We start from the raw sequence: 20,672 nt of genomic DNA, 5'->3' as shown, positions 1-20,672 counted from the left end.
CACTCGCGGCCACGCCGTCCCGGTCTCGCCCACCCGCCTGCACTCAGCGGGCCGCACGGCGGACGGCTCTCAGCTGCACACGCGCCAAGCAGTCCTTTCGCGCTTGGCCGCGGCCCCACGTGGAGGTCACCTCCGCACGGCCGCGACGTCCAGCGAGGGGGCGCGCAGCCCGGGGGCGCGCGGGTTCCACGTCCCCGCGCAATCCCACACTCCACGAACTTGCTCAAGTCCTTGCACTTTCTCCCGCTTCAGCTACAAAGAGCACACATGACGGGTGTCGCGCTTCGGTCTCCCCACGCTCTCCCTCTAGCTAACGGGAAGGGCCGCGCCACCGAGCGCCCGAGAAACCCACCCCGCGGCCACTTCCGCAGCCGCTCGGGGATCGCCCGCTTCCGGCGGCCCCGAGACGGCGGCGGGGGCGGGGCGCCGGTCACGTGGCCGCGCCGGCGCCGACGTGGCCCGCGGAGCACGCCCCACGTGTCCCTCGCCGCGCTCCGTCCGCCCGCCGGCCCCGAAGACGCGTTCCCAAGATGGCGGCGCCCAGCGAGAGCGGCGGCGGCGCGGGCCGCTGGGCCGCGTTGCTCCTGGCGGCCGTGGCGCTGAGGACGGCGGCGGCGGTGTCCGAGCCCACCACCGTGGCGTTCGACGTGCGCCCCGGCGGCGTCGTGCACTCCTTCTCGCAGGACGTGGGCCCCGGGGTGCGTCCGCGGCCGCGCTGGGGAGCGGAGGGGAGGGCGGGGCGGGGCCGCGGATCTAAGGGCGGCGCCTGAGGAGGGGGCTGCGTCCGCGAGGGGCGGGGGAGGGGAGGGGGCTGCGTCCGTTAGGGGCGGGGTCTGGGGAGGGGGCTCTATGAGGGGCGGGGTCTGGGGAGGGTCTCTGTGAGGGGCGGGCTGTGGGGGGGAGGGGGCTCTGTGAGGGGCTGGGTGGGTCTGGGGTAGGGCTTGTGGGGAGGGGGCTTTTGTGGGTGAGCAGCTCACTGAGGGCGGGGTCTGGGGAGGGGCTCTGGGGGCGGGGTCTGATGGGGGCTCTGAGGGCGGGGTCACAGGGCACTGAGGGCGGGGTCTGGGGAGGGACTCTGAGGCGGGGTCTGACAGGGCTCTGGGGGCGGGGTCACAGGGCTCTGAGGGTGGGATCTGACAGGGCTCTGAGGGTGGGATCTGACAGGGCTCTGGGGGCGGGGTCTGACAGGGCTCTGGGGGCGGGATCACAGGGCTCTGGGGGTGGGGTCACAGGGCTCTGGGGGCGGGGTCTGGGGAGGGGCTCTGGGGGCAGGGTCTGACGGGCTCTGGGGGCGGGGTCACAGGGCTCTGGGGGCGGGGTCTGGGGAGGGACTCTGGGGCGGGATCTGACAGGGCTCTGGGGGCGGGGTCTGACGGGCTCTGGGGGTGGGGTCACAGGGTTCTGGGTGGGATCTGACAGGGCTCTGAGGGTGGGATCTGACAGGGCTCTGGGGGCGGGGTCTGACAGGGCTCTGGGGGCGGGGTCACAGGGCTCTGGGTGGGATCTGACAGGGCTCTGAGGGTGGGATCTGACAGGGCTCTGGGGGCGGGGTCTGACAGGGCTCTGGGGGTGGGGTCACAGGGCTCTGGGGGCGGGGTCTGGGGAGGGGCTCTGGGGGCAGGGTCTGACGGCTCTGGGGGCGGGGTCTGATGGGCTCTGGGGGCGGGGTCACAGGGCTCTGGGGGCGGGGTCTGGGGAGGGACTCTGGGGCAGGATCTGACAGGGCTCTGGGGGTGGGGTCGCAGGGTTCTGAGGGTGGGGTCTGACAGGGCTCTGGGGGCGGGGTCACAGGGCTCTGAGGGTGGGGTCTGGGGAGGTGCTCTGGGGGCGGGGTCACGGGGCTCTGGGGGCGGGGTCACAGGAGGGGCCCCCGGGAGACCGTCCCTCTGAGGAGGGGTTGTGGGGCACAGGGCTGAGCCCAGTGGAGGGTCCCGAGGCCTGAGGGGGCAGGGGAGGAAGGGATGGGGCTGGGCGGGGCCAGCCGTCACCTTCCCCCCTTCCTGACCCAGGGGCGGGGCCGGGGGGTCCAGGGCATGGCTGGCCGCTGCGCCCGGGCTCCGGCTCCTGTGTCCCCACCGCGCAGAGGCCGAGAGGACCACAGGCCTGGTCCCGCCCGGGACAGCTGCCTCCCTGCTAGGCCGAGTGGTCCCGGTGCCTGGCTGACGGCCGGTGGGGGGGGGGCAAGGGGCCCAGGTGGCCTGCGGGAGCCCCTCCCAGACACCCCATGGCTGTCGTGCTGGGGGGGGCAGGACGCTCCAGGTGCGGCTCTCCAGCCCCCCCTCCCAGCCTGGCCCTTCTCTCCCCCAGGGCAGGTACGCCTGTGCGTTCACCTACGCAGCCCAGGGAGGCACCAACGAGGTGAGTGGGGGGGCGGGGGGGCGAGCCCCTCCCTGGGCGCCTGTGGCCGCGTTCCGGGGCAGGCAGACAGGACCCCCGTGCACCCTTCACTCCCTGGGCCGGGCCGCGTTCCGGGGCAGGCAGACAGGACCCCCGTGCACCCTTCACTCCCTGGGTGCCTGTGGCTGCGTTCCGGGGCAGGCAGACAGGACCTCCGTGCACCCTTCACTCCCTGGGCGCCTGTGGCCGCGTTCCGGGGCAGGCAGACAGGACCTCCGTGCACCCTTCACTCCCTGGGCCGGGCTGCGTTCCGGGGCAGGCAGACAGGACCCCCGTGCACCCTTCACTCCCTGGGCGCCTGTGGCCGCGTTCTGGGGCAGGCAGACAGGACCCCCATGCACCCTTCACTCCCTGGGTGCCTGTGGCCGCGTTCCGGGGCAGGCAGACAGGACCCCCATGCACCCTTCACTCCCTGGTTACCTGTGGCCGCGTTCCAGGGGCAGGCAGACAGGACCCCCGTGCACCAGGTCCTCAGGGCTCTCCTGCGTGGGTGCCCTCAGGACCCTGGGGTGTCTGGGAGAGACAGAGGGTCAGTGCCCCAGGGGCCTGGAGCCCACGCAGATGGGACCCCCTCCCCGTCCCTGCAGTGGGGTTGTTTTACTTTGCGTGGCATGCACACACGTGGCGACCGTCCCGTGGTGCCCGGGGACAGCAAGACGTGCGACACCGGGCCAGGCGGTGCCTCCTCTGTGCTGGGCCCCGCACGGCCCGCCCTCCCACCCCGTGAAGCCCTCGGCCCGCCGGCCTCTGGGCGGCTCCTGCTCCCCGACCGCCCTCATGCCTTGTTTGCCAGGACCGGCGCGGCCCGGCCCTTCCCGTGTTTCAGTATGGGGAGCCAGGCTGTGGGGCGGGCGGGTCCCCCGGCACCGACACACCGGACCGCAGGCTGGCCGGCCCCGTGTCGGGAGGCACGGCTGTGCAGCGTGGGGCCCGCCCGGAGCCCCCGGGGCGAGCGGGGCGTCCGAGTCCGACCGTGCCTGTCTGGCCCCCACAGCAGTGGCAGATGAGCCTGGGGACGAGCGAGGACCACCAGCACTTCACCTGCACCATCTGGAGGTACCGGGCGGCCGGCGGGGGCGGGATCAGGCTGGGGGGTCCCCTGGGCTGCGTGTCCTGGGAGGAGGAGCTGCGGCTATCTGGGGAGTGACCCAGCGGATGGAAGACCCCCCCACCTCTGCCTCTCTTCTCCAACTCGTTCAAGTCAATAAATCTTAAAAAAAAAAAAAAAAAAAAAGCCACGCATGTGAAAGGCAAACAGACGGGGGACCTTCCACTCTGAGCTCACTCTGCACACGCCACCTGCGTGAGCAGGCAGCCGGCGTCGGGAACACGCCGGCGCGGGACCCCGGGCCCGACCCCGTGCGCCCCTACAGCCACCAGGCCCGGTAGCCAAGGCAGGGCTTCTAAGGAGGGGACGTGACGTGGCTGCACCACCTGGGTGAGGCCGTGAGAATGAGGCTGCAGGCAGCGCGCCCGGGCACCCAGCGGCAGGCACCCCGGGAGGGGCAGGCGCGGCCCTTCGCCCACCTGAGCGTTGACCTTGCACGAGGACCGGCGGCCAAGCCCCACGGGGGACGGGCTCCAGGGTCGGGGTGCCGGGGCCCGAGTGAGTACGTCCCCCAGAAGCGCCCTGCTGTGCGGCGGTACTGGGAGGTGGGGCCTGATGGGTTCGGGCTGCGGGGACGGGGCCTTGGAAACAACACACCCTTGCCCTTTCAGCCACGAGTAGACGCGGCTGAGGCCCCTGCTCTGCTCTCCCAGGCCACAGCTGAGCGGGAGCGGAAGTGGAGCAGCCGGGACTCGAACCAGCGCCCATAGGGGATGCCGGCCCTGCAGATGGTGGCTTTACACGCTGCGCCACAGCACTGGCCCTTTTTTTTTTCTTTTCTTTTTTTTAGAGATATTGATTGATTTGAAAGGCAGAGAGAGAGAGAGGTCTTCCATCCTCTGGTTCACTCCCCAGATGGCCGCAATGGCCAGAGCTGGGCCTATCCAAAGCCAGGAGCCAGGAGCTCCATCCGGGTCTCCCATGTGGGTGCAGGGGCCCAAGCACTTGGGCCATCGTCCACTGCTCTCCCAGGCCACAGCAGAGAGCTGGATTGGAAGTGGAGCAGCCGGGACTCGAACCAGCGCCCATAGGGGATGCCGGCCCTGCAGGCGCTGCACCCCGGCACCGGCCTCCCGAGTACCTGTCCTTGAGATGGGGTCAGCCCTCTGGTGTGGAGGGGCCTCGGAGCCTCGCAGTCCCGTGGCCTGCCCTGGCTCTGCGCCCTGCACTCCGCCACAGAGCACGTGTGTCTGAGCGTTTACTCTGTGCCCACGCGGGGCAGGCCCTGGGGGCCCTGGGGTTAGCAGACGAGCAGGGACCGCTCCCCGACCTGCTGTCTGCACACAGCAGGTGTCTGCTAAGTAGCTGGGGGGCTGGGGGCGGCCTCCCGGCCTCAGGAAACCCCACGGCCCGAGCTGCAGAGCCTGTAGAGTGGGGTGGGCTTGGCCTGAACCTGAATCCCTCACCCGGCGCGCGCGGGGGCTCCCCCAGGAGACTCAGCCCGAAGCCTGCAGGGGCGGGGCAGCGCCCGCACAGAGGTCACACCTGCCAGACGCTGGGAGACCCGGAGCGCGACCTGGGGTCCCTGGGCACCCTGCAGGGCCTCCCGCAGGGACGGCCGCCCTGGTCACCCTCCATCCCAGCCATGCGCTGACAGTGCCCGCCACCGCGCCGCGTTCCCCTCTTGGCCCGTCTGCCTCGCAGGGGATGGAGAAATGGGCATCACCGCGGCACGACAGATATGGCCGCTGCCTGGGGCGCCGGCATCCCGCGTGGGCGCCAGTTCGCGTCCCGGCTGCTCCACTTCCGATGCAGCTCCCTGCCATGGCCTGGGAAAGCCGTGGAGGACGGGCGAGTGCTGGGGCCCTGCACCTGCTGGAGACCCGGCCGGAGCTCCTGGCCTGGCCCGGCCCTGGCCATTACAGACACTGGGGAGAGAACCAGAGGATGGAAGACCTCTCTCCCTCCCTCTCCCTTTCTCTTCATAACTCTGCCCTTCCAATAAACCTTTAGAAAAATAGAGAAGCAGCTCCACAGCCCCGGTCTGCTGCATTTGACAGGACCTGGAGTCCAGAGCTGGGCGGGGCTCCACCCAGGCCCCCCTCCCCGTGTGGGACGTGGCCGTCAATCAGTGGGCGGAGCTCCACCCAGGCCCCTCCCCCATGTGGGATGTGGCTGCCAATCACTGGGCGGAGCTCCACCCAGGCCCCTCCCCCCGTGTGGGACGTGGCCGCCAATCAGTGGGCGGAGCTCCACCCAGGCCCCTCCCCCGTGTGGGACGTGGCCGCCAATCACTGGGCAGGGTTCCACCCAGGCCCCTCCCCCATGTGGGACGTGGCTGCCAATCACTGGGCAGGGCTCCACCCAACCCCCCCCCATGTGGGACGTGGCTGCCAATCACTGGGCAGGGCTCCACCCAGGCTCCCCATGTGGGACGTGGCTGCCAATCAGAGGGCGGAGCTCCACCCAGGCCCCGCCCCCTGTGTGGGACGTGGCCGCCAATCACTGGGCCTTCCGACCTTGCTTTTAATGCCTGTCTTCATGTTACTTTCCTCTACTTGAAAGGCAACGTGAGGGAGTAGGAGAGTGAGGGAGAACCACGTGCTGGTCCACTCTAAATGCCCAACATAGCCAGGGCCGGGCCAGGCCGGAGCCAGGAACCAGGAGCTGCATCCAAGCCGTCACGGCGACACCACATTGGCGCCCGCCTGGGCCCTGGGCACACGGCGCCTGCTCCCACCGCAGGGCCAGGACCGTGGGAGGGGCTCAGAGGGACGCGAGGGCCCCCAGCCCACAGATGGGGCTGCGAGGCCGAGGGCCCGGCTGTCCCCCCCGGAGCCCCCGGAGCCCCGGGCCCCTCCTGACACGCCCGCCTTTCCTGCAGGCCCCAGGGCAAGTCCTATCTGTACTTCACGCAGTTCAAGGCCGAGGTGCGGGGCGCCCAGATCGAGTACGGCATGGCCTACGTGAGTGGGGGCGCGGGCGGACAGGCCTGGGGGTGACGGGGGCGGGAGGAGGGCGAAGGTGGCCACAGCTCCCCTGGGGCAGAACTAGCCTTGGGGCAAGAGCAGGACTGGCAGGGGGGCTGGGGCGCCCTCACTGGGGGGGTCGTGGCCACGTGGAGCTGGCAGCCTGGGCGGCGCCGGGGGCCCCACCGAGGCGGGGGGTGCCTGCCTGAACCTCTCCCTCCCTGTCTGGGTCAGAACCCGCTGGGGGCGGGGACTTGGCCTGGGTTAGGGGCACGCTCCCCCCAGAGTGCCCAGATTTCAGTCTTGGCTCTGCGCCCGGTTCCAGCAGTGACGGCCCAGAGACTCGGGCCCCTGCACCCGCGTGGGAGACCCAGATGGAGCTCCTGGCTTCAGCCGGGCCCAGTCCTGGCCGCTGCCAGCATTTGGGGAATGAACAGATGGGAGAGGGAGATCTTTTTTTTTTTTTTTTTAATTTAAGATTTATTTATGTATCTGAAAGGCCGAGTTACAGAGAGGCAGAGGCAGAGAGAGTTTCTATCCACTGTTTACTCCCTAAACGACCGCAGTGGCCAGAGCTGGGCCGATCCAAAACCAGCAGAAGCCCTTGGCCGTCGTCCTCTGCTTTCCCAGGCCAGAGCAGGGAGCTGGATGGGAAGTGGAGCAGCCGGGACTCGAACCGGCGCCCATGTGGGATGCCGGCGCTGCGGGCGGCGGCTTTACCTGCTACGCCACAGCGCTGCCCTCTCTGCCTTTCAAATAAATAAACATTAGACTGTTTCGTAATCCATGCATATGCACTCTTTAAAAACTTCATGGAAAATGCGTTATGAAAAAATCATTCATGGGGGCCGGCGCTGTGACGCAGCGGGTGAGGCCGCAGCCTGCAGTGCCGGCGTCCCACAGGGGCGCCTGTTCCTCTCCCGGCTGCTCCACCTCCCAGCCAGCTCCCTGCTGTGGCCTGGGAGGGCAGTGGAGGACGGCCCAGATATTGGACCCTGCACCTGCGTGGGAGACCTGGAGGAAGCTCCTGGCTCCAGGTTTCGAATCGGCCCAGCTCCGGCCGTTACAGCCATCTGGGGAGTGACCCAGTACATGGAAGACCTCTCTCTCTCTCTCTCCCTCTCCCTCTCCCTCTCTCTCTGTAGCTCTGCCTTTCAAATAAATAAATCTTTAAAAAAGCAAATCATTCGTGGATTTAAACGTTTCTACCCCCAAAATAAGGCTATCTTTTAAAAATTATTTATTTATTTGAAAGGCAGAGTGATGGGGAGAAACAGAGAGAGAGAGAGGTCTTCCATCTGCTGGTTCACTCCACCCGTGGGCGTAAAGGCGAGAGCCGGGCAAGGCAGGAGCCAGGAGCTCCATCCGGGTCCCCCGGGGGGGGTGCAGGGCCCAGCACCTGGGCCGTCTCCCGCCTTCCCGGCGGCATTAGCAGGGAGCCGCGGCGGAAGCAGCCGGGACTCCAGCTGGCCCTGCACGCGGGCCGCGGGTGTCGCAGTGCCGCCCAGCCCCCCGCGCCGCGGCGCCAGCCATGAGCCTCTTGATTCTGTTTCTCCATGAACTTGCTGAGTCCGCTGCCCGCCGGCGCCTCTCGGTGTCGGCCCCTGGGTGGCGAGCGAGCAGGTGGACGGCTGCTAACGCCCACTCTTCCTTCCAGTCCAAAGCTGCCTTCGAGAGAGAGAGCGACGTTCCCCTGAAAAGCGAGGAGTTTGAAGTGACCAAGACGTCAGGTGGGTTCCTCGGGTGAGACCCGGCAGAGGGGACAGCGAGGGAACCCCGCGGGCACTGGGGCGACCTTGCCGGGACTCCAGCTGCAGCCCCCGCAGCGGCGGCCGGTGGGCGCCCGCTGTTCCGCCCTGGACTGAGGGCGGGGCCCCCCATCTGTGATCAGGGCCCTGGGGCAGCCCACAGGCTGTGGGCAGAGACCCCGGGTCGGGGTCATGGGCTTGGTCTCCAGCGAGGGCCTAGCAGTGCCGTGTGCAGAGCGGTGCCGTGTGCAGAGCGGTGCCTTGTGCAGAGCGGTGCCATGAGGGCTCCCGCACCACAGAGGAAGCCAGGGAGGCCCCGGAGGCGTCCAGTCCCCGCCACCCCCCACAGACGCCCCCGCTCCTGAGCCCTGTCCAGACCACAGCGTGGGGAGGGAGGGAGCGGCCGCGTGCCGGAAGCCGTCCCAGCACCGCGGAAGCGTGAGCCCGGAGTCCCCCACACGGCAGAGCTGTGACGCCGTGAGCACCGGGCCGGCCTCGGGCTTCCCGCCGACGCGCACCCAGGGGAGCAGGGCTCCAGGGCGTGAGCCCGGCACCCACGGGAGACCCGGCTCCTAACCCAGCCGGGGGAGCGACCCAGCAGGTGGGACCTCTCTGTCTCCACCCCCCGAGGGAAGCCGCCCTCAGCGTGAAGGCCCGCAGAGGGCTGGGCTCTGCCTGTCCGGGGCCAGAACCAAGAGCCGGAAAACGCAGGCTCGCAGCTGAGCCGGGCGGGCCTGGAGCTGCGGCCCCTGGGGGGGATGGGGCGGGGTGCCCCGCTCAGGACACACCCCCTGCCGCCTCCCCCCACCCCCGGCCCCCGCACGCCCCTCCGCCTTCCCTCGTCCCCCGAGAGGTCCGGCACAGGCCTGACCGCCCGTGTCTCCCGCAGTGGCCCACAGGCCCGGAGCGTTCAAGGCCGAGCTGTCCAAGCTGGTGATCGTGGCCAAGGCGTCCCACAGCGAGCTGTGAACCCCGGCCCCGGGGCTGCGTGGCCTCCCCCGTGCAGAGGAGCGGGAGGGGGGCTCCCCTCCCTCCGCCTCGTGGTCCACCGGGGCCTCTGGTTTCTGCCCTGCCCCCCACCCCTCCCTGCTCCTGTGAGCCCCGGGGAGACCGGGAGGCGGGAGGCGGGTGGAGGGCGGCCGCGGCTTTTCCTGAGCCGGCCTGCGTCCCCGCGTGGGACTTGGCCAGGCCCCGGAGAGGCAGCGGCCGCAACCTGCGCCTCGCGGCCGGATCTGCGGCCACCCAGGGACCTCCTTCCCCGTGAACTGGGAGGAGAGCAGATGTTTTCGTATTTAAAAAATAAAACGTTTAAAAAGCCAGCACACAGACTGGGCCCGCCTGGCACAGCAGGGGGACAGGGGCTGGGGACAGCACTCCCGCCCCTGCAGCCCCTGGGGAGCCCTGCAGGCCGGCTAGGACGCCCCGCAGCCCCCACCCCCAGCTCCCAGAGCTGGCCTGCCACTCAGAGGGCGGGGCCTGGCCTCTCCTGCAGGGGTGGGATGGGGAAGCAGGGCAGGCGTCTCTCTGCTCCCCCACACGCTGGAGAGGGTGGGCGGGGCACCGGTACCGCGGCCCCGCTGTCGCTGTCGTAGGGGTGCGGATCTGCGGCTGGGAGCGGAAGGGAGTTCTGGAGCCACGCGGGACAGGAGGGGCCGGGCCAGCCTCGTCCGGGATGCTGAGGCTCCCGGGCCCTGAGGTGCCACGCGGGGGTCGCACACCTCGCTGTGTGCCTTCAGCCCAGCCCCGCGGCCTGCTGGGACGTGGCCCCTCTCGGCCCCCAGGCGGGGAGCTGATCTCGCCTCAGGGAGCCAGGACAGCTGCTGGAGGCCAGGGCTGGGGGGGGGGGGGCAGACCTGCCCTGGGGCCCTGCTCGAAGTGTCCACAGGGGAGGGAGCCTCCGCCCACCTGGCCGTTCGCTCCCCACTGCCCGTGCGGGAACCCCGGGGTCCCAGCCTGCCCTGGTTGGGCAAGCCGGCTCCATCCGCCCGCCACGGGCGCCAGGGCAGTGTGCAGCCGGCGCCGAGCCCCGTGTGCTCCCCGGGTGGGCGTGTGTTCGGGCCTCCTGTGTCTGTTTAGACGTCCTTATTAGAGAGAGTGCTCGCGAGCGGCCTCCATCCACAGGTTCACTCCCCAGACGGGCCAGGCCGCACCCGGGAGCTTCCCGGGCTCCCAGTGGGCGCAGGGGCCCAGCACTCAGGCTGTCCGCTGTCTCCTGGGCCACAGCAGGGAGCGGGGTGGGAGCGGAGCCGCAGGGACTGGAACTGGAGCCGATGCTGCAGGCGGCGGCCTCACCCCTGCGCCACAGCCCCTCTGTCACCTCCGTAACGGGAGGGCCTGGTGGCAGTGGCGGCAGGAGACCAGGCGTGCGGGAGGAAGGCGCTGCCCAGGGCTCTGGGACGTGGACCAGAGGGACAGGCTTGGGTGCAGAGACCACACCCAGGCCCGCGAGGGCTCGGGGACCGTCGGTGCCGTAAAAAAGAACGCGCGTGGGTTTCAGAATTATTTGCGCCAAAATAAATGTGCTTTTTTAAATGTTTGTGCATTCAATAAACTTGAAAGGCAGAGGGAGAGAGATCTTCCGTACAGCGGTTCACTCCCAGGAGCCAGCGGCCAGGCCAGGACCAGGCTGCAGCCGGCAGCCCCACCGGGTCTCCCGCGTGGGTGCCGGGGCCCAGGGTGCGCGTGCGCGGGACCCGAGCCCAGGTCCCCGGCACGGCTTAAGCAGCTGCGCCACAGCCCCCGCCCCAGACCCGTCTTTTAATTCCGTTTTTCCCACAACGCAGTCTGCGGGCCCCTCCTAGGTGGCCTCCGAGTTTGGAAAGTTAGGATTATGGCAGGCGCCCCCAGCCTGGGGATAACTCGCCCATCGCCCCGTCGGGCAGGCCAGGGAGAGGCAGGAGGGGGCCCAGGCCTGGGGCCGGCATGGGATGCTCCCCGCGCACCCGGGGCGGCGCCGCAAACGCGCGTAGCCGAGGCCCAGGGCGGGGCTGGGGCTGACCAGGGGCGGGAACACTCCGCGGGAAGCGGATGGGAAAGGGGCCACAGGAAGCCCGCGCGGTGCCTGGGTTCAAGTCCGGCTGGGGCCCCTCCGCCCTGGTGGGGGAGCCGGGGAGGGGACCCGCGGGCGGGCGGGTGGCCTCTGCCTCTCCGAGTGTCTTGGACGCCCCGGGCAGTGGCTGCTGCAGAGAAACCGCCGTGGGCTCCGATCAGTTCCACTGCCCGGCCGGCCCCGGGGTCCCGCCTCGCGCGGCCGCCAGCCCAGGGCCCCCTGCCCGCAGGGTCACAGGCGGTCCTGGTCCAGCATGCGGCCGAGCGCGTCACAGAGGCCGCGCAGGTGCGAGCGGTAGGGCTCGGCCGGGCCGTAGAGCGCGGCCAGGAAGTCGCCGTCGGCGAAGTGGCGGAACACGCGCTGGATGCGGCCGTGGGACTTGGCCGTGAGGTGCGGCCCGGCGGCCTGCAGCAGCAGGTCCCGGCACTCGAGCAGGCCCGCGGCCAGCACGCGCCGGTCGAAGGTGAAGGCCACCTGCTGGAAGCTGAGGGCGGTGAGCGCCAGGCTGCGTGCCCTGCGGCGCAGGCGCTGCAGCTGCGCCAGCTCGGCGGCCGCCAGCTGCCCGGCCCGCAGCAGCACGTCCAGCTTCACGGCCACCTTGACCAGGTCCTTGACCAGCTTCTGCGCCTCCTTGCGGCTGCGCGTGAACTCCTTGGTGGCGCGGTACAGCTCGTCCAGCGCCTGGCCGCTCGCCTCGTCCACCAGGGCGGCCGCCATGGTCTTGGACGCCATCTTGCTCAGGAGCTTCTTCTGCGTCTGCAGGGCCAGGCTGCGGGGGCTGAAGGCGTCCATGGCCCTGCGGCAGGGGGCAGCGCAGGGGGCAGCGCGTCAGGGGCCAGCGGCTGGGGCGGGCCGAAACCGCAGGCCCCGCCCCCAGGCCCGCTCATCAGTCTCCCCCCTCCCACAGCTGGGGCGGGGCCGCCAGCCCCAGACCCCAGCTGTGCACGGCCTCTCGGGGCGCCCCCAGAGCGGTGCCCAGGGCTTAGGCCTGGAGTCAGCTGGTGCGTGTGGGGGGGTAGCAGCCTGGGCAGTGGGTTCCTGGGGAGGACACCGTGGGGCCCTGGAAGGACCCTGGGGTGCCGCTGCTCCCGCCCAGGGAGGGGCCGGGCAGGTGGCCAGGGAGGACCGGCCAGGGCACAGGCGCAGGGTCCGTCCCTGGGTGTCCCGCCCACCCCCACCCCCACCCCCCCATGCATCCTCCCGGGTCCCAGGACCAAGCCCACGCCTCCCCCGGGCCCCAGCCCCGGCGCCTCCCCGTGCAAGGCTCACCCCCAGTTCAGCCTGCATGGCCGGCCCCTGAAGTGGCCAGGCGTCTCCTGGCTTTGCTTCCCGCACTGGGCTGGGAGGCAGCAGGCCTGACCCTGTGTCCTCAGTCCAGAAACTTCTACAGGCAGAGCCGGGGACCCAGGACCCCAGGAGGGCCTCAGGGGCGCCCGGGAGCCCCCAAAGCCCTGTGTGTGAGCTCCGACCCCTGGGGACGTCCTCACCTGCCCTCAGGGGTCAGGGCAGGCCAGCGTTGACCGGGGCCTTCCCTGCCGGCTCCCTGGTCCCCAGACCCCGGCTGCCCCCGGCCCTGGCCACCGGCTTGGGCCCAGCTCATGGTCTCTGCCGGGCGCTGGGCTGGTGGCCCATTCTGCAGGACGGAACACAGAGGCTGGGAGACACTGAGCCACCCCCCTCGGCACCTCGGCACCCCAGAGCCCAGCCGGGGGCCCTGACGGATCAGGGCCTGCTCCCAGCGCTGGCCTCCCGAGCAGGCAACGTAATCGCCGCCTGCCTCAGTTTCCCCGTCTTATAATGGGGGTGAGCGGAGGCCCCAGGCACCCGCTGCCTGGAGCCACGGTGTCCAGTGTGGTCCCACCTGATGCCCTCTCCGGCTTTCTCTGGTGCCTTTCCCGCCGCCTGGACTCCCCCTGCAATGGCTCAGCTCCCTCGAATCTCGGTGCCGCCATCACCTCCTCTTAGAAGCCCACCTGGATTCCCCGGGCTGGTGCCCCTCCCCCAGTCACGGCGCTGGGCCTGGGGCAGGGGTGGGCTCTGCACTGTTCCCACGGAGTCTCCTGGGCCCGGAGTCCCGAGGTTCCCTGGGGAGGAGGCCCAGGCCCTGGACCCCCGAGGGTCTTCCTGCCCGCCCTGGACCCGCCAGCCCTGGGTTGGTTCCCAGGCTCCGTAGAAGGCCCGCAGGAAAAGGGGCGGGGCCCAGCAGCGGCCCCCAGCCCCGTGCACACCTGGGCTGCCAGCTGCACGCCCCCGCCTTCCTCCCCACGGGCCCATTGTTCTGACGGCCGTCCCGGGGGAGCGGGCTAAGGCCCAAAATAAATGCCGGCTTCCTTCCTGCCGGTGACGGTGCAGGGCCAGGCGTCGGGGCCACCGAAGCAGGGTGCTAAAGTTGCGGGGGCTCGGCCTGAACACTCACGCAGTCGCTCAGCAAACACTGCCAGCGTGTGCAACGGCCAGGGCTGGGCCAGGCGGGAGCCAGGAGCCGGGAGCTCCATCCAGGTCTCCCATGAGGGTGCAGGGGCCCAGCACTCGGGCCCTCACTGCGGCCTCCCGGGGTGCATGCGCGCAGGGGGCTGGATGGGAAGAAGAGTCAGGACTCGAACCCAGGACCCCCCCGATATCAGAGGCAGGTGCTCCAAGCGGTGTCTTAACCGTGGGTCCAAATGCCCACCCTCCTACTGGGCAGGTTAGACGTGGGGTTAAGAGGTGGAGACGGCGCGGGGGGAGGGGTCCGGGACATTCGTGCCGTGTCCTGAGCCAGGTCCACAGCCCGGAAAGGCCAGGGTCAGAAGTCATGCGGACGCAGCCAGGCGCCCTGCCCCGGGCTTCTGCAGAGCGCGCCCAGGAGCGGCCGCTGTCGGCCTGCAGGGGGCGCTGGGGCAGCCACAGACGCGCGAGCGTCCGGCCGCCCGCGGGCTGGGCTGACGCAGACCCTGGGTCTAGCAGGGGGCTGGGGTCAGGACCGGAGCCGGGACCCAGGCTTCTCGTGAGGCCACCAGGGGGAGCCAGAGGTCCGTCTTGGTCGAGGGCACACAGCTGGTGCTCAGTGCTTGTGCAGTGGCTCAGCACCTGCTGAATGTCAGCTGTGGCGGGAGAGCCAGAGCGAGGGCTCCCAGCGCCCCACTCCCCCGCCGTGGACCGATGACCCCCGCGCTCTGGCATTTTCGGCCACCTCCCCGGTGGACAACCAGAGAGCAAAAGTCGGCCCTCGGGAGCCCCGCCCCCTCCCCAGTGCAGCCCTGGCCCGGCAGCTCCGCCCCCTTCATGAATTATTCATGTCCCACGCCACCAGCTGTCAATAATTGATGGGCCTGCTCAGGCCCTGCTGTGAGGGTCGGGGCGCCCCAGGCCCGTGCCCCCCACCCTGAGCCTCCCGCACCCCACGCACCCCACACCCCGCCACGGCTGAGGGCCGTCTGCCGTCCAGCCTGAGCCAAAGGTTTTGCAGTGGGAGTGCTAGCCTGGGGGTCACCTGGCAGGACGTGGGAGGCCCTCCCTGCGGTCTGGCCCAGAGGGGACACCTGTGCACCTGAGTTGAGGCCCACAGCCCTCCATGGCTCCCCGCTCGCTCTGCCCCAGGGCCTTTGCAGTCGGCCTTGGAGGCTCCCACCCCGGCTCTCCCCAGGCACTTTTTTTTTTTTTTTTTTTGACAGGCAGAGTGGACAGTGAGAGAGAGAGACAGAGAGAAAGGTCTTCCTTTGCCATTGGTTCACCCTCCAATGGCCACCGCGGATCCGATGGCAGGAGCCAGGTACTTCTGGTCTCCCATGCGGGTGCAGGGCCCAAGCACTTGGGCCATCCTCCACTGCACTCCCGGGCCACAGCAGAGAGCTGGCCTGGAAGAGGGGCAACCGGGACAGAATCCGGCGCCCCGACCGGGATAGAACCCGGTGTGCCGGAGGATTAGCCTAGTGAGCCGCGCACCGGCTCTCCCCAGGCACTTTTGTCTCCCACTCACATGTCACCACCTCTGGAAGCCCTCCCAGATCTCACATCCATCTGTCCCTCGATGACCCCTGGACATCACGCTCTTTCTGGCCGGACAACTTCCCCGAGCCCGGCTCTCTGGGCGGCATTTGAAGCGGCGGAGCCTGAGTCCCGGAGCCCAGGAGCGGAGCGGAGCGGCGCGGCGCCGCGCAGAGCCGGGTCTGAACCCAGCCCTCGCTGGGCCGCGCTCGGCCGCTCCCCCGTGCCAGAGGTGCCGGTGTCCCAGCGTCCACGGGCGCGGGTCCCGGGGGCTGCCCCCTCCCTGGCCTCAGCCTCACCCGGGGCTGCACCTGCACAGCCCCCAGCCATTGCTTAGCATCCAACTGGACGGCTGGCTGGCTCCTCGCTGTCCTGGCTGCAGCCCGTGCCCGGCCCGCCCGAGGCCACGCCGTGGGAGGGGACACCGCGGCGCCTGCATCTGCACCCGTCTGACCGGTCCCTGGGCCCTTGGGGGGCTGCTGTCTCCTCCGCCCGTCCCCGGGGGCCAGCACTCACCCACCGCCACCATCCCAGGCCGCCCCAGCCTCTGCCGGGCGCGTCGGCTCAGCCCAGGTGTGTGCGCGCCGCGGGCGGCGCTTTGTTCTGCGTTGCCATGGCTACGGCGTCCTCCGCCGGTCCCTCCTCCGCCCCTCCCTGCAGCCCAGCCCTGGCCCGAGCAGGTCTGCGGGCCCAGCCCACCCAGGCATCTTTTAAACTTGGCGCCCGCGCACCTGCTAGGGAGGCAGAGGGCGTGCACGTGCAAGGGCACTGAGGCTGGACCGTGCCTGGGTACTGGAAGGCCTTGGAGGGGGCCTGTGTGGCTGGAGCAGGGCTCAACCCCCTCCCTGCACTGGGTCCTCCCAGCATCCCTCCCCCCTCTCCCAGGAGCTACTCCTCACCCAGCTCGGACAGGAAACAGGCTCCAGATAGTCCCAGCTGCCACGGCCAGCGAGGGGCAAAGCTGGGACCCAGCGGGGCCTCCTGGGGCGTCTACCACTCCCGGGGGCTCCGGGAGCCACAGCCTCCCACTCCCCAGGTCGGCTCACAGCTGGGGCCGCCCCCTCCCCCGCCCTCATGGGAAAGACCAGGATTCGGAGAGAAAGCCGGCGGGGGACCTGCCTCCGGCTCCACCTCCCTGGCCAAGCGCCGGCCCCTCTGGACCCGGTCAGACTCGGGTCAACAGCGCAGGGTCAGGGCACCTGCCAATTACCCCATTACCGTGGCGGCCACAGTCCCAGTTCCCAGCTCGTAAAACTGAGGCTGAGGCCTGCGGCCACCGGGCGGATAGCCAGGGGGGGAGGGGGGACCCCGGCCCTGGCTCTGAGGCTGCCGGGACCAGCCCGAAGCCAGCGCTGGCCGGGCTGCCCACCCCCGGGAGCACCCTCGGGGCTCTGTCCTCTGCCCAGCACTGGGCGCCCTGGGTGAAAGGGGCAGAGTCCACCCCGGGCCCCACGGCGGCGGCGGTGGGCGCTGGCCCCGGAGCAGCGGCCCAGGCCTCAGGGGGGCGCCCAGACCTAATCTGTGTCCCCCTGGCCCATACAGCGAGGCAGAGACAGGGAAACTGAGGCCCGAACGCAGTGGGGGCATGCAGGGGCCTGGGAGAGGGGCGGCCGGGAGGCCCCCGGCCTGCGCCCTGGGCCGGGGACGCGCCACCACCGCCCGCTCACCGGCGCTGAGGCTCGCCCGCGTGTCCGGTCGTCCGGGGTCTCTCCCGCCGCTTGCGTGGGGTCCGGGCCGGTTGCCGCCGCCGCAGCCACGGAGGAACCAGCACCGGGAGACTGGGGCGGGGCGCGCGCTCGACCACGCCCTCCCGCCGCCCCCGCCCCGCCCCAGGCCACACCCCTTCCCTCGGGCGGGGCCGGGGAAGGCGGGCTGAGCGCGCGGGCTCAGCCAATGACAGAGCGGGCGAGGTACAAAGCGGCCAATGGGAGCAGCGACCGTAGCGAGGGCGGGGCGCAGGGGATTGGGGCGGAGCCAGGCGGCCGGGGGATTCCTCCGGATTCGGGAAGGGGCCGGATGCCCGGGCGCGGCCGACTGGGGGGCGGGGGGGGGGCGCCAGGCGAAGAAAAGGGAGGAAGGCGGGACAGCAGCCCGGGGCCAGCCGGAGACTCGAACAGGAAGGGCCCACGTGGCTCCTCCCGGGACCCGCGCCCCGACTCCCCGGGGGAGGGACCCCTTGGGAATGCAGCCCCGCGCCCCTGGAGGGGTTGCGCGCCCAGGGCTGTAGGGTCACGGGTGGGTGTGGGGTGACGTTCGAGGCGGTCTCCGGCCCTGGGGACCCCACCAGAACAGCCCCTCCCCGCGCGCACACCCTGAGGCCCAGCCCCGACTTCCGTGGGAACGCGCGGGCAGGACGCGCAGCCGCGGCCCGGCCAGCTGGGCGCCCCTGGCCGGGAGGAAGCAGCTGTGCGTCCTGGGAACGGAGCCCGGAGCGCCTCCCGGCTCCCCCGCGGCCCCAGCGGCTGGGCCGCCGCCTCCAGGAAGCCAGGCACAGCAGCCGGTGCTTCCTGGTGGTGGTGGGGGTCCTGCCCTGCACGAGGGGTCCAGGCAGACCCCGGCTCGGGAGAGGAGAATAAGGGAGACGCCACTTTGTCCCGATTTGGGGGGGGCTGGCCGGAGCTCCCACAGGCCGGGGGGCGCCGGGACTCCCACCCGCGGCTGCGCCTGCCCCCCCAGCCACCCCCGGGCCTGCTTTGCTCTTTCTCCACAGATACTGGGGGCTGGCAGGGAGCAGCGCCCCCCCACCCTGGCCTCCGCCCAGGCCGTGCCCGACCTCCTGCAGCCCCGAGCTAGGACAAACAAAATGACCCCCGGGCCCCAGTGGGTGACCCGGGGTGGGGGTGGGGCTGCCAGCGGAGGAGACCCTCTCTTTGGATCAGGTGGCTGGTGGGGGGCTCTCGGGGGGGCTGCGTTTAGCCCGGGTAAGGGGAAGGCAGGTGAAGTTGGGGGGTGGGGAGGGACTGGTGTCCTGGCCCGCGTCTGTGTGGCTTTCTGTGCCTCGGTTTTCCCCATCCGGGACATGGGGACAACAAAGCCCTTGGTCCTCCGAGAAGGCCCCCAAGGGACAGACGTTGGGGCAGGGAATGAGTTGCCCGTGGGATGCCCACGGCCCCTTGGGGGTGCCTGTTTGACACCTCCGGCTTCTGGCTAACGCACACCACGGACGGCCGAGTGCTGGGCCCCGCACCTGCGTGGGAGACCCGGAAGGAGCGCCCGGCTCCTGGCTTCCGCCTGGCCCAGCCCCGGCTGCTGTGGGCATCTGGGGAGGGACCCAGCAGGTGAAAGACCCCCCCCCCTTCAAATCAATCTTAAGAAGAAAGCCAGGCAGAGTGCCCCAACGCCCAGCAGGTTCGCGCCCAGCCCCAGAGACCGGAAGCGAGGACAGGAGCCGGGTCCGCGTGAGGCAGGGCGGGGGGCGGCCCGCGGTGGTGCTGGGGCCCCACGCAGCCCTCCCGGAGCGGAGGGAGTCCCCTCACCTGCCACCTGCAGGCGGCACCCAGCCCGCAGGCTCCACTCCTGGGAGGCCCCCCCGGGGGGGGGGGTGCAGGGGCCGGGCCGGGCCGGGCTGCGGTCTGGAAGGTTCTGGACCCCACGGCGGGGGCGCTGCAAACGGTGGGGCAGGGGGCGGCCACTGAGCGCCTGTGGCTCCGCCCTCCGCCCAGTAACAGCCCCGGCCCCGCACACGGCGTCCCCGCCCGCACACGGCACCCCCCTCCCACACACAGCGCCCCCCGACTGCACACGGCGCCCCCGGTCACAGGCCCCGCGGCGGAGGCCCACAGCGCGCGAGGGCTCTGCCCCAGTCCACGGCCTGACCTGGGGGCGTGGGGACCCTCCCCGCGCACGGATGCGCTCTGTCTAGGGCGGAGCGTGGGTGGGCCTCCGCCGGGGTCCGTAGCGGGGCTCACCGAACCCCCTGCCCCACCGGGATCCGGGCTCAGCCCAGGCCGCGGTGGAGCCGGGGGTCTCCATGCGGAGCTGGGGGAGTGGGGGGGGGGGCGGCGCCGACGACTCCGGCAGTGGCCGGCAGGGGGCGCGCTCTGCCCGCAGCCCCGGGGCCGGTGCGATCCGCGTCACCCCGCGTCCCAGACCCATCAGCTTCCCCCGCACCCCGACACGGCCCCGCAGTCCGCGGGGGAGGGGGCTCTCTGGGGACCCCAACCTGCTGCGGCTCTAAAGGCACTGAGCCCCTCCCCCATCTCCTGCGCATTGGGGCGGGCGCCTCAGCGTCTCCATCCAGAAAATGGGCGCTTCCTGGCCTGAAATCCGAATCCAGACAGCTCCGCACCTGAGGCGTAAAAAATGTATTTATTTGAAAGGCAGTTACAGAGGCAGAGCGCGCGCGCGAGAGAGGCAGAGAGAGAGAGAGGCAGAGAGAGAGAAACAGAGAGAGAGAGGTCTTCCACCCGCTGGTTCACTCCCCAACTGGCCGCAACGTCCGGAGCCCAAGGACCGGGCCGTCCTCCACTGCTTTCCCGGGCCGCAGCATCTCCCCGAGACCCGCCCCCAACACGCGCACACAGGACAGCTCCCAGGAAGGGCCGCGCAATCCCGGGGGGCTTCCTGCGGGAGGCAGCTCCCAGGCGCCGCGCCCCCAGCCCTGCGGCGTTCCGGCTCAGCGACGCCTCTCCCGGAAGCCCAGGGCGCAGGTGCGCGGAGCGTCCGCACGGCTGTCCCCGCCGGCCACCTGTCCGTCCCCGGTGAGCTCACCGCGGCCGAGCGCTTCCGGCCGCCTGCGGGCCGCGTAAGCGGAACCCGCGCCCGGCCCGCCCGGGAGCGACCGCGGCGGCCCCGCTCCCCGCACCCCGCTCCCCGCACCCCGCACCGCTTCGACCGGGAAACCGAGTCCAGAGAGGCGGCGCGTTCTCCGTGCAGCCGGCAGGGGGCGCGCGCGCGCCTCCTCCCCGCCTCTGCCCCCGCCGGCCCGGGGCTGGGGTCGGCCATGCGCGCGCCCGCTCCGGCAGCCGCGCCCCGGGGCCTCCGCTCGGCTCCTCCCCGGGGTCCGCAGGGCGTCGGCCGAGGGTGAGGCGGGCGCGGGGCGCCAGGGGCCGGAGGGGCCGGGCGGACATCAGGGAATTCCTCCTTGGCCCCCTCAGGCTGCCCAGGCGCTGTGGTCACAGCAAGGGGGCCTCCATGTTCCCATCTGTAAAATGGACCCAGGGCTCTCCGGCCGGGCCTTGGTGGGCAGCGGGGACGGCGCCCACTGCCCCCTGCGTGGCCGCCTGGCCCCAGCTGCGGCGTGCAGGGCGGGGCGTCCGAGAGCCGCCGCCTACACGGACTGGTGCAGTAGCCTGGGTGAGGGCCCGGAGCGAGGGTCTGCCGGGACGCCGGCCTCCGCCCTGTCCAGGTGAACCGCTTCCTTCCGCGGAATATGCCACAGAACATTCCAGAAGCCGGCGGGAGAGGCAGTCCGGAGGGCTTCCCGGAGGCGACGCTCTCGGACCTGGGGGTGGAGGAGCCGGGGCCACAGCTGCGGGGCGGGGTGTGCAGGCCAG

The 20,672-nt window shown here is 71.0% G+C and overlaps 2 protein-coding genes across 4 annotated transcripts; one reads left to right on the top strand and one right to left on the bottom strand.

The window, feature by feature from the left end:
* The first annotated feature begins 519 nt into the window (after window positions 1-519).
* MYDGF (myeloid derived growth factor) lies at window positions 520-9,481 on the top strand. 2 transcript variants are annotated; one of them, XM_070058682.2, is made up of 6 exons: window positions 520-698; window positions 2,308-2,358; window positions 3,392-3,453; window positions 6,330-6,411; window positions 8,072-8,144; window positions 9,052-9,481. In XM_070058682.2, exons 1-6 carry the CDS (start codon window positions 531-533, stop codon window positions 9,129-9,131), a joined length of 516 nt encoding a protein of 171 aa, XP_069914783.1. In that variant the 5' UTR covers window positions 520-530; the 3' UTR covers window positions 9,132-9,481. The 2 variants fall into 2 exon arrangements, with proteins under 2 accessions (XP_069914783.1, XP_089172275.1); XM_089316149.1 differs by lacking the exon at window positions 6,330-6,411.
* A 1,180-nt stretch (window positions 9,482-10,661) lies between these two features.
* TIPE1 (TNF alpha induced protein 8 like 1) lies at window positions 10,662-17,002 on the bottom strand. Of its 2 annotated transcripts, none has more exons than XM_070058679.1 (2): window positions 16,845-17,002; window positions 10,662-12,007 (listed from the first exon to the last, which is right to left on the bottom strand). In XM_070058679.1, exon 2 carries the CDS (start codon window positions 12,001-12,003, stop codon window positions 11,443-11,445), a length of 561 nt encoding a protein of 186 aa, XP_069914780.1. In that variant the 5' UTR covers window positions 12,004-12,007; window positions 16,845-17,002; the 3' UTR covers window positions 10,662-11,442. The 2 variants fall into 2 exon arrangements, with proteins under 2 accessions (XP_069914780.1, XP_069914781.1); XM_070058680.2 differs by lacking the exon at window positions 16,845-17,002 and adding an exon at window positions 15,694-15,826.
* Window positions 17,003-20,672: the final 3,670 nt, after the last annotated feature.

The sequence above is a fragment of the Oryctolagus cuniculus genome, chromosome 16, assembly GCF_051225735.1.
Source record: "Oryctolagus cuniculus isolate XC-2025 breed Fujian yellow rabbit chromosome 16, ASM5122573v1, whole genome shotgun sequence".
Lineage (NCBI taxonomy): Eukaryota > Metazoa > Chordata > Mammalia > Lagomorpha > Leporidae > Oryctolagus > Oryctolagus cuniculus.
The sequence above is the reverse complement of the archived record's forward strand: the minus strand, read 5'-3'. Positions and strand labels throughout refer to the sequence as shown.

Excerpts from the sequence above, each read along its gene's own strand:
- MYDGF (XM_070058682.2), top strand. The coding sequence starts at position 531 with ATGGCGGCGCCCAGCGAGAGCGGCGGCGGCGCGGGCCGCTGGGCCGCG. Across the intron at positions 2,359-3,391 it reads CCCAGGGAGGCACCAACGAG|CAGTGGCAGATGAGCCTGGG; the intron begins GTGAGTGGGGGG and ends TGGCCCCCACAG. Across the intron at positions 8,145-9,051 it reads TGAAGTGACCAAGACGTCAG|TGGCCCACAGGCCCGGAGCG; the intron begins GTGGGTTCCTCG and ends TGTCTCCCGCAG.
- TIPE1 (XM_070058679.1), bottom strand. The coding sequence starts at position 12,003 with ATGGACGCCTTCAGCCCCCGCAGCCTGGCCCTGCAGACGCAGAAGAAG.